Source organism: Melanerpes formicivorus, unplaced genomic scaffold (genome assembly GCF_026170545.1).
Source record: "Melanerpes formicivorus ecotype bairdi unplaced genomic scaffold, bMelFor1.0.p_v2 SCAF_51, whole genome shotgun sequence".
Taxonomy (NCBI): domain Eukaryota; kingdom Metazoa; phylum Chordata; class Aves; order Piciformes; family Picidae; genus Melanerpes; species Melanerpes formicivorus.
The window spans coordinates 4,655,335-4,667,013 of record NW_027142403.1 but is presented as its reverse complement, the minus strand read 5'-3'; the positions used below and the strand labels follow the sequence as shown (position 1 = coordinate 4,667,013).

Below are 11,679 nucleotides of genomic sequence, written 5' to 3'. Positions count from 1 at the left end.
AAAAATAGGGGGAGGAAAAAAAGATAAAGCCGCAGAAGCTCATTTATGCACGCCCTATTTTTTTCTTCCTTCTTCTCACTGAGAAGGAGAAAAAAAAACACAACATTGAATTCTGTGATTTTTGAGTCGCTGACTTGCTACTTCACGTGGGTAAGGCTAAGCATGCATGAGGAAAGAAACATCAAAGACCAAAGCGACAGCCAAGCTGCTGTGAGGAAAAAAAAATGGAATTGGAACAAGCAAGTCTGATGGAGAAAAGGACAAGTGGCAGGACTTAACTGCAAGGATCTTGAAGAGAAAATCTCCTATGGATTTGACTTCAAGTTAAGGGGCTGGAGGAGCTAATGATGAGAGGAAAGCAGAGTTCAGGCTCTACTTTCTCAGTTGCCTGTTTCTCCTGAGGTTCCAAATCCTCTACATACATCAGTGGTGGTAACCTCCTCATCTCATTTCCCCTGCACTCCCCCTCCCCCACCCCCCCAAAAAAAAAACATGCTGCAAGTTCTCAGGGGACTGAAGAAATTCATCTGGTGCAACAAAAGCAGAGAGGAAGAGACATTACAAAGGCTGCTTCTTGAATGGTGTTTAACACAACAGCCCTACGTGCCTGTTTTCTCACACCCCTACCTCCTTTGGGACCTTTTTTAGGCTTTTGAAATGATTGAATGCTTTCAGGCCAACATATGAACTATTTCAACACAATGTGCTACAGATGCTATATTTTCCAGGGCAACCCTCATGGATCATGGGATTCACAGTTTTCACACTCTTTGAATTCAAAGGCTGTGACTGGTTTTATTTGGCCATTCCCTCCACAATTTTCTTCTTGGTCCATGTTGTCTTGTACCTATCAGAAAGAGCAGCTGTTGTTTTTAGCTGAGGTGGAGGTAATTTTCTTCACCCTAGGTGGTCAGCAGGGTAGGTGTTGGATTTGTAATGGAAGCAGTGTTGATAAATAGAGGATGTTTTAATCAAGGCTTTTCCCAACCTCATGTCATCCCAACCAGCAAGTAGGCTGGGGATGCACAAAGATTAGGAGGGCACAGCTGACCAATGGCTTACCCTATACTATGGGACAGCATACTCAGCATATAAAGCTGGGGGAGAAGGAGGAATGGGGGGAAACATTTGGAATGATGGTTTGTATCCTTGGAGCTCTGCTTTCCTGGAGAGGTCTGAATACCTGCCTTCCCAAGGGGAAGCAGTGAAGGAACTTCTTGTTTGGCTTGGTTTGCACGCGCAGCCCTGGCTTTACTTATTAAAACTGTCCTTATCTCAACCCATGAGTTTTCTCACTTTCACTCTTTCAGTTCTCCCTATCCCACTGGCATGAGGCTGGGGGAGGCTCAGTTGCCAGCATGACAGCAAGCAAACACGATCTTGGCAAGGAAAAAGGGGAGAGACTTGAGCAAACCTAAAGTCCTCTCATTCGCTATTCTACAAGAAATCACTTGGACTGTACCTGAAAAGGTCCCAGCAATCTTCAAGTAGTCACCACTGAAACTACAGGCACCAAATGGCTTGAAATCAATGATTTAGTGATGCAAACGCCACTTGGACAGAGCATTTTATGCTTTTCCAACTGTCAATGCAGTAGAGAGAAATCAGTTTTTACACCATAACATCTGAGTGAAGGGAGGGAAAAAAAATACCTCATCTACCATCTGGACATAATGGCATGGAAAATTAACAGGAGAATTTCAAACCATACCACCTCATATAAAAACAGAAACTCAACTCCTAGCATATGCAAGGATTTCAGCCCCTAAAATTTAAAGCAACTACTTCCATTTGAAGAAAATTGGGTCCATCCACTAGACACATTTAGCTCTTCATTTTCCAGCTCATGCCAGGGAATTTAATGCCCAATCTTTGTATAGACATGAATAAATAACAAGCACAAGAGAGACCTTCAACTTGAGCTCCTGAAGCATTATGGTTACTATCCTTAATTTAATCTTAACAGCACAACTCTAAGGTCTTAACTACTCCAAGAGTAAATGGCACTGCTTTTCTCTTTTAAGCCTTGAAGTGAGGTCACCTCAACTCTGCCCATTCCTGTCTTTCAAATATCATAGTAGTATAGTATCAGTCAGGGTTGGAAGGGACCACAGGGATCATCTAGTTCCGACCTCCCTGCCATGGGCAGGGACACTCCACACTAGATCAGGCTGGCCAGAGCCTCATTCAGCCTGGGCTTAAACACCTCCAGGGATGGGGCCCCAACCACCTCCCTGGAAAACCCATTCCAGGGCTTCACCACTCTCATGGTGAAGAACTTCCTCCTCACATCCAGCCTGAATCTCCCCACCTCCAGCTTCATTCCATTCCCCCTAGTCCTATCACTACCTGAGATCCTGAGCAGTCCCTCCTTGAAGAAGAGCAAGAAGAGTCTCACTTGAAAACCTCAGCTGACCTCTTTGGTGTAATAAAGGAAATACACAGAGTGCAAAAAATGCACACTAACCTCCACATGTCAAATAAAAGTTAAGCAAAGCCAAGAGTTGTGTTTGTGGGTTGGGTTTGGGAGTTTCTGGTTGGTTTGTTGGTGCTGTTTGGTTTGCTGCTTTGTTTGTTTGGTGTGGGTTTTGGGTTTTGATCTGTTTGGGCTGTTTCCAGTTTGGTTTGGGGTTCTGTTTGTTTGTTTGGATTTTCCTTTTGATTGTTTTGGGAGGGTTTTTTTTGTCCATTGAGGGGCTTTGTTTGTGTGTTTTGTTTGGGGTTGTTTGTGGGTTTTGGTTATTTTCGCTTGTGGATTTTGTTTGGGAGGTTTTGTTTGTGGTGTTTGGTTGTGGGGTTTGGGAGGTTGGTTTTGTTTGGGTTGTGTATTTGTTTGCTTGGGTTTATTTTGCTTGCTTGGGTTTATTTTGCTTGCTTGTAGTTGTTTGGAGGTTTGTTTGTTTACTTCTGGTAGGGCTGTCCTGCAGTAAAACATGACTTTCATTGTATGTCTGAGCTCCTGGACTCTTTCTCTGTTAAAACCTCAGCAGACTTCACTTCTTTAAGCACACAACAGATATCTGACCAACCCAAACCAGCAGGAGAGGGAACAACAAACACTGCAACTGTGTTCCAGTTGACAAGCCCATAGCCCTAATTGTCTTTTCTAGGAAGCTCTGTACAGAATACTACTACATCTTTCCATTTCAACACAGAAGGGAATCAAGAGCATAGAAAGGGACAGTGATTGAAACCAAGGACTGCAAATCATGAGTACCTTTTCCAGTGGCATCTACTAATCAGCTGGTTTATAAGTCTCTGAGCACCCTACCACTCTAACTGTCTGTGGAGCATTAGATGCCTCAGTTGTACCAAGTCATGAAAGCCAATCATAGAACAGTTGAAATCAGCAGAGATAACAAGAACCCCCAAACCTATCAAGTGTTACAAAGATGGTTCAGTGAATCTATCCAAGTCAAAGGCTTCCCTGGACATTCACCTTATGTTTGTGGACATTCCTCTCAATATTCTCGCTGCCCTGGTTACTCATCTTTTCTCCTAAGCTTACCCATCTCAGTTCATTAGCTCCTCACCATGGGAGCACATGGCTAAGATATACATACACCACTGATGTCACAGTGTATAAACAAGGAACAGAAGGGCCATTTCCCCATAGCACAGGGTAACGTCATCCATCACCTGTAAAGGACATTGGGTGTGCATAGCTGGAGGTAAACCATTCTTGCCTCAAAATATTTTCTCTGTTACACTATTCTGGTTCAGAGAAGGAGATAGCACAGCTTCTTGGCAGGATCAGGGAGCCTCAATGTAGGTATGGCTGGGAAAGCATCAGTTTTCCTCATGACTCACAGAATGGGACTGAAGCCAAGCAAGCAAACTGCAGCAGAAGATGCAGCACTGGTACCTATGGTGTGTTCTCATGGGATCTCAGTAGTCTCTGCTTTGAGTTTCTATCTTGCTTCTCTTCCACTAATCATGGCATTTGAATGGCAGGTGATAGTGGGCTGATAGAATCATAGAATGGCTTGAGCTGGAAGGGACCTTAAAGACCATCTAGTTCTAACCACCCTGTCACGAGCAGGAACACCTCCCACTAGAACAGATTGCTCAGTCTCATCCACCCTGATCCTCCACACTTTCAGAAATGAGCTGTCCACAACTTCTCTGGATACCCTATTCCAGTGTCTCATCACCCTCACAGTAAAGAGCTTCTTCCTGAAGGCCCATCTACATCTACCCTGCTCTAGTTTACAACTATTGCACCTTGTGCTGTCACCATAGACCCTTATCAGAAGTCCATCCCCAGCAAACCCATAGCTCCCTTCAGGTACTGCAAGGCCACTATGAGGTCTCCTGGGAGCTTTCTCCTCTATTGCTTACCTTGTCATCACTGTTTCCCATTTCTAACCTTTTTAATCTTCAGAAGAGCCCTCCAATGGTAAGACAATGCCTATCAGCCCTAAGAGTCAACATCAAGCACAAATGAAGAGTTTCAGTAAAGGTACAAATCATTTATTTAGAAGTCAAAAACCGCGGAGGTACAACCAAAACATCTCAGAAACAAGAAATCCAGAAATGTAAACACTTAGAGAAAATATCTCAACTGTACCAAGTTCACCACCCACCATTCTTCACAGAAAACTGCAATAAGTAGAAAGACAAATCAATGCCTAATTGGACTTGTCTTCTTTTTTTTTCTTCCCCCTCTCCAGATTTTAGAGGTAGAAGTACTACTGTGAAAGCAACCAAGTTGACTTCAGTGGAAGCATGCTACAAGTGGATTTGGCCTGGATACTTACAAATGTAATGAAGCCAGAAAAGCAGTTTCTTATGGAGAGGCCTTACAGAATACAATTTGGTGTGGCACTTTTTAAAGACAGGAAGCACCTTTCCTGATAAATACTCTTTTGTGTTTTTGCAAGTTAAGGATCCTGTGCTTTCCCCCCTGCTCCACCCTCACTGCTGACATAAAGCATTTTAAAGTAGACAGAAAGCTCCAACTTTTTGGCAGGCATGTAGAAAGTGTTTCTCAGTAACTTTGTCTTAGAAAGCCAAACTGGGAACACAAACCTTGTAACTATGGGGAAAAAAAGAGACTTTTTGGAAGACTTCATGAATACTTACTTATTTGGGTGGCACAGTCTGCAAGGAAACAACAAAGTGGACACAACAGGAAAACAAATCTCTTTGCCACTAGCTAAAAGCAGGGAACTGACTCAGTTTTTACATTTTGTTGGCATCCAGTCAGCCTCCACTAAATGCCACAATCCATCCTCTCAGGAAAAAGTGCCTCTCTGTGTGAGACACACCCTAACTACAAACCCAGTAAAAAGTACCCAAGGAGACTCAAAGGAATCTCTCTTCCATTTTTCTTCATCAACCAACCTGCTACAAGTGGAAGTTAAGACTGGAGTCCTTCAGACAATACACACAGAGTCAGAAAAAAAACCAGGGACAATTTGCAAGCTCCACAACATACAAACATTGTTCAGAGAACAAACAAAAACCCCAAACCAAACCCAACCAACCAACATTTTGTATTTATATACAGGCTGCTAAGTGCATTACTTTTAATTGCTGCATGCAAAGAGTAGAATCTATGGATGTTTAAGGAACTTAACTCTAAAGACTTAGGCTTCTACCAGGCTAGTTTAACAAAGACTTTCTCAAGTATTTGTTGAGAGATGTTTGCACTTTAGAAGCAACGAAATAAAGTGTCTGGTCTTATCACCTTCTTGCTTTGTGGTATAAGAACACTTCTGGGGATGCAAATACAATCAAAACCCAATTTAGACAGCCAGTTCACAAGGATTTAACCTTAAGTATGACCCTGTTTGTTTCAATGAAAGCAGAGTTAGGCTGATGTTTAGTATCTGCTACAAATTCCACCCCTGTCACACAAACTTTGCTTACAAAATAGCATCAATACAGCAACAGTCACCACAAAACAGCCCAACATCATGACAGTTGCTGTCTTGGTTTCAGCAGCTAAATCTCCTGCTCATTTAAATGACATTTTAAGGTACTAAAACCAGAGTTGTGACAATTAAGCTCAGTTCATAGAGTAAGGCAGAAACAGAAGTTTACTTACTGTCATGAGAGGCATTGCCTTGTGGTTTTATTTCCTTTTGAAAAACAAGGTGAGAAGAATCAATACAATCCAAATTCCCCACAAAAGCTTTGAAATATAACATGTGAACAGGCCTGTTTTCATAATACTCTTCTACCTTTCCAAATACCAGCAGAACAGTGCCTATAATAAGCAGTAGGGGGGGAAAAAAATACATCCTTGATTACATGAAAGATCGAAATGTGTCAACTCCAAGAATAATTGAGGAGAGAACTGAAACAGCATTCATAAGAGCTAGCATTAATATCACAGACTAAACCTAAGAAGACACACAAAGGCATTTCCACCTTCCTTCAGCAAAGCAGGTCAGACTGTCATAGACTACCTGAAAAAGGCCTGCATGTGCCAACCACCTCATTTGGGGCCAAACTACCTGTGTGGCACAGTTTAGTTAGCCTGAGATATATTTAGGGTGTTGTTTTGTTGTTGTTTGTTTGTTTTGTTTTTTCTGAAGCAAATTAAAGAAGCACTCAAACTGTGCTGCTGGCAGAGCTGACAACATCACCTGACAAATAAGCACTCTGAGTCCCTTCCATTAACACCAGAGGACCATCCCAGGACAAAGTACCACGGGCCAAACTTGCCTTCTACAAAGTACATTCTTCTGTTCAATATGAAAGGCCATGCAAAAGGAAAAATGCTGAAAGACACACAATATCAAGAGAGGAAAACTTCAGACATGAGTTTGCATTTATCAGGCCTTCTGATTCCTTGAAGAAAATTTCTATCACCTCCAAAGTGAGCTGTGCATCCCTAACTGGGTTAAAAAAAAACCCACCCCAAACAACTACACTCATAGATTAAAACAACATATACAGAAATAACAGTAGATGTTAAGCCATATATTAAACTATTATTACATTTCCATATCATGATTCTCTGAGAGCTCAAAATAGACTGAAAGAAGCTATTTTAAAGTTCACATCCAGTTTCCTTTCTTATTTTTCCACTCTGCCCTCCATTATGTCTTTCCCAGGATGCATTTTAATGGTCAGCATAAAAATATTGTGTATATACAAAGGAACTACATTTAGCCCTGTAAAAACTAAGCCAGAAGTTCACCCTTTGTTGTGATTTCTGTCTATTTAGGCAATTCAGCTTCTCCATGTGCAAGAGATCTTTCAGGGGCGGAGAGGAAGCTATTTCCTATTTCACAACCTCTGCAAAAGAGTAAAATAAAGCTGATTTGATGTCAGCACACACTCTGCTGCACCTTCACAAAAATCAGTTTTGGATACACATTGTAAGTTAAAAACCTGACATAGGCATTCATTAAAATGAATTGCCTTGTGTTTGTAAGCCCCAATGGCAGATAAAATGTCAAGAAACATCTAGGGCTTTCATGGAAAATTAGGTTTCACCAAGTTTTCCCTCTTTGCAATCTCCCCAGTTCAAGTTGTTTCTCCTCTAATTCTGCAGCAGAAGTGACAGTAATACAAAATAGCAAAATCCATGCAGCCCCTCAGTGAAAAAGTGAAACATTTTTATCCAGACAGTAGTCTAGTTTCTCCCAGCTCTTGCACATGCTAACGCAGCATTCTGCCACAACAGGGAACTTACTTTTCTATTACACCTATCCACTGCCTCCAGAGTGTAAGCTCCAGTAACTGTTCCATGCACAGGAATAATTTCTCTCACAAAATTCAAAGAAAGTATCTTTAAAGGTTTACTTGAGATTCTTTTTGTTTTGGTTAAGGGTTTGACAGTCAAAGAGCCAAATCCTATGAACTGCAGAGATCTGCAAGCATGGCAGATTCAAATGCAAGTTGAGAACCTTCATAGGATCAGGATGATCATGTAGACTACACACTTCACTGCACAGTTAATTAGATGCTGTGACACATTAAAGCACCTGTACCACCTCCAATACTCAAGTACATTCATGCTCATGCTATGAATGGTTAGGCTACAAGTGTGCTGCAACTGAGTTTGAAAGATAACACACTAACAATCTACCACCTCAGTTGTTTGCTTTTTAAATGCCCTCATGTATTCAAGGCACATCTTGACTGCACTGACAGCTCTTTTGAGAAGGTAGTGCCCTAGAACTTGTTTTTTTGGGTGGTGGGGGAAAAAAGACATGATGGCTATGGCTACTCTCTACACAAGGCAAGGTTTCTTCTTCCAAGGTGAAATTTACCACTGGTACAAATCCAGTTCATCATTTCTGTTCTAAATAAAGGCTATTTTGATGTCTCAAGCAGATGCTGGCCTCGTGCCAAACTCCTGAGTAGTGGTAAATTTTCAGCACAGAGCCTAAAGTAGATAAGCAACAAAAGCTGTTACAAACACACCCTTATTTTACACAGTAACATGGCCATAAAAGTCACTTTAAAACAGCACTAGTTGATTGTAAGGACACCATAGCACCAGAAGTTACTCTCTGGATTCAGAGAATAATAATATGCATGTCTTCCTATCTGAGAAGTTTGTATTAGCAAGCTAGTGAAACACTGGCTTTCCAACACACACTGCAAAATGCAGCATTAGCAAACTGAACTTAACCCTGGAAATAACACCACTAGGTTTTGCATTTCACTGGTGTCCATCACAACTTGTATCCCAGATTTCCCTAACCACTTCTGCAAGACATTAAGATAACTGGTCTTTTTTTCATTAAAAACCAAACATAGCAGTGCCTAGAGCAAGATGCAAACTCAGTGTGTAAGTGGAAAACAGTCTAAGTAACAGCAAAAGGGAAGGACTACAGCTTTTTATCCATGTCTAATCAAAATGCCAAATACTGGATATACAGAGGGGGGAAAAAACCCAAACACAAAACCCCAGAACAATAACTCTCCCTGCCCCCAGCAGAGATGTCAATAAATAGTTTAAACTCATAGTATTTGCTTCTAATATTTATACCTGTAGATAGAAGTTGTTGTGATCCATCAAATGCACTAATATCAAAGCCATGAAGAGCCCAATCCCACAGTAACATCAGCATCCTTGTATAAGGAAAACACATCATCACATCTGCTGCTACTAACCCAGCAGTGCAGTCTTGGAAATGATGTTCACAAATGACATGCCCTTTTGAAATTCTTGTGTTAGTAAAGGCTGCTCCTGGTTGCACTTTGAGCCTTACCTGAGTAAATAGGGAAGTTCAACCCCATGGGCAAACAAAGGTTAAAGTCTGTTTGAAGCTCCTCATGGTCTCACTCCTGTAAGTCCTTGTTTCAGGACATGTGTAAATTAGGTAATTCCTGGCCAGCAGCTTCAAGTAAATGACAGAAAAAGAAGCCACTGACTTGGATATTTGTTTAATGGAATGCTTCTTTGAAATACTGACCAAGCTACTCTTGTTAAACTCAGAAGAAGTCTGAAAGGCAACTTGCTTTCCTGTTTCTCATCGGGCTGTATCCCTACACATATACACTACCTGTACTGACTCCATTTCTTCCCACGGTGTTCCCTTCTCTTTGCAAAGCAAGAACTCTGCTTTGTAGAGGAAACAAAAACATCTTAAAGACTTAGTAACACATTCACCAAAGTGAATTTTACAGAAAACATCATCACCTCCCCCAACACCTCCAATTAATTTAAAGGAAGCCAGTTATTAGGATATCAGTTTTACGTAGGAAAATAAAGTGCATAATGACTGTCACTGAGAGCCTGGCTGATTTCAGGTTAGCAGAGTTAGTGTCAGGCCTCAGCAACATCAGTAAAATAGTAATTGAAACAGAAATTGGTAACATGAGTCACAAATCTGCAACAGCACCCATGAAAAGTAAGTTTTGTACCAAGGGGCAAAAGAAAGAGAAAGGAAAGTGGAAGGGAATCCCTTGTCCTTTGAGCCTGTTATACAGCTATCCCAACATGCAGCACCTGGAATGAAGAATCACAGTCTGCCTGCTTCCCTTCTACTATTCCTGAATTCAGTTTGCAGCTTTCTGCTGTCTGGCTGATTTCACCTCGGGCAGGGGAAGATGTGTCTTGAGGGAGATCTACAGGGACACTGCCAGATGAAGCATCTCGGCTTCCTGCTGAAACAGCAAGTTGTGGCCAGTTGCCCTCCGTTTCATCATTGCAGTTTGTCCTTTCTTCAGCCTCCTCCAGCTGCTGAACAGATTCCAAATACTGCTGTATTAGACTGTTGTCCTGATCATTGCTAGAGCTTTCTTTACTCTGCCCACATTCCTCATGGCCATCCTCTATATCTGAAGAATCTGCTGAAAGAGAGTTGTCACACTGTTTGACAGTTTGCACCGAAAGAGAGCTCTCGGTTCCTTCCACTAAGCTCTTTTCAGAGCTACTCAAGTCACCAGCATGAGTCTGATCAGCCATGGAAGAATGAAAGCCAGAATCTGGGTACTGCAACAAAGACTTTTCCTGAACATCATCACTAGATGGAGCTAACCAAGCAGAACTAACATCTGCCGGATTTTTTTGCTCAAGGGTGGATGATCGAACAGATGGTTCAGATGGACAGAAAACACTGGCTGAAGGGATTCCAGGTTGCCAACTGGCACCTAAATTTTGTGTCACTGACAGCTGCCATTGTTGAAGGGATTGAACCTGTAAAGTATAGAGAAAAAATGTCATTAGGAAATGCTGCTAAGAAAGTGCTTGGAGACTCATAGATTGATTTGGGTTGGAAAGGACCTTAAAGATCATCTAGTTCCAATCCCCCAGCCGTGGCCAGGGACACCTCCCACTAGACCAGGTTGCTCAAGGCATCATCCAACCTGGTCTTGAACACCTCCAGAGAGGGGACATCCATGACTTTCCTGGGAACCCTGTTCCAGTGTCTCACCACTCTCACTGTAAAGAATTCCTTTCAAATATCCAGTCTAAATCTACCCTCCTCTATCTTCAGTCCTTTGGGATTATTCCCTTGCAATCAGCAACAAAGCTCTAGTATAAAATTTAAGACTGAGTGAACTAACAAAAGATTTGCTATGGCATTGAGGAAAAACATGTTCTTCCCACTGTTAAATAATGGCTTTTAAACCCAGGTGGTTAAATAATGGCTTTTAAACCCAGAACACAAACCTCCCAGTGCAAGTACCTGAAGCACAAGAAATCTACTCTTAAAACCAGAAAAGATGGGGAATCTTTAGGAGATAACCTGTGATTAAGGAAACTGGAGGACTTGGAAGAACAGCTTACTACAAGATGCATTAATAACTTTTCTACTTCACAAGTGAGCTGCTCACAAATTACATAGATTGACACTGTTTCCTTTGCCCCTGAGCATCTAGCAGTCACATCATTCTTCACACTTCTGCTGAGTTTATTCAGCTTCCCTTGCATTTTTGTCCTCCTTCTCACAACAGGCTATAAGTTAGCCTTTTGTGACACAACCATTGTTCTTGTACTAACACTTTGGAATGTTATTTCCCCCAAGAACACCAGTATAGCCAAGAGCACAGTAATTGGATTCTAATAAGCCACCCCAGCCATCATCCTATGAGGAAAGGCTGAGAGAGCTGCGGTTGCTTAGCCTGGAGAGGAGGAGAAGACTCAGGGATGATCTTATTGCTCTCTACAACTACCTGAAGGGAGGTTGTACACAAGCAGAGGTTGGTCTCTTCTCCCAGGCAGCCAGTACCAGAACAAGAGGACACAGTCTCAGGCTGCACCAG

At 41.9% G+C, this 11,679-nt stretch overlaps 1 protein-coding gene across 3 annotated transcripts in view; it reads right to left on the bottom strand.

Moving 5' to 3' along the window:
- Positions 1-4,457: 4,457 nt before the first annotated feature.
- CEP97 (centrosomal protein 97) overlaps positions 4,458-11,679 on the bottom strand; it is a 24,443-nt gene continuing 17,221 nt past the window's right edge. For 2 of the 3 annotated variants that reach the window (XM_068160732.1, XM_068160734.1), the window contains exons 11-12: positions 9,920-10,609; positions 4,458-9,308 (exon numbers count right to left, since the gene is read on the bottom strand). In XM_068160732.1, the coding sequence (XP_068016833.1) occupies positions 9,198-9,308; positions 9,920-10,609 (801 nt within the window). In that variant the 3' untranslated portion in view covers positions 4,458-9,197. Of the gene's footprint in view, positions 10,610-11,679 lie in introns of all 3 variants that reach the window. The other variant, XM_068160733.1, reaches the window with a different exon arrangement.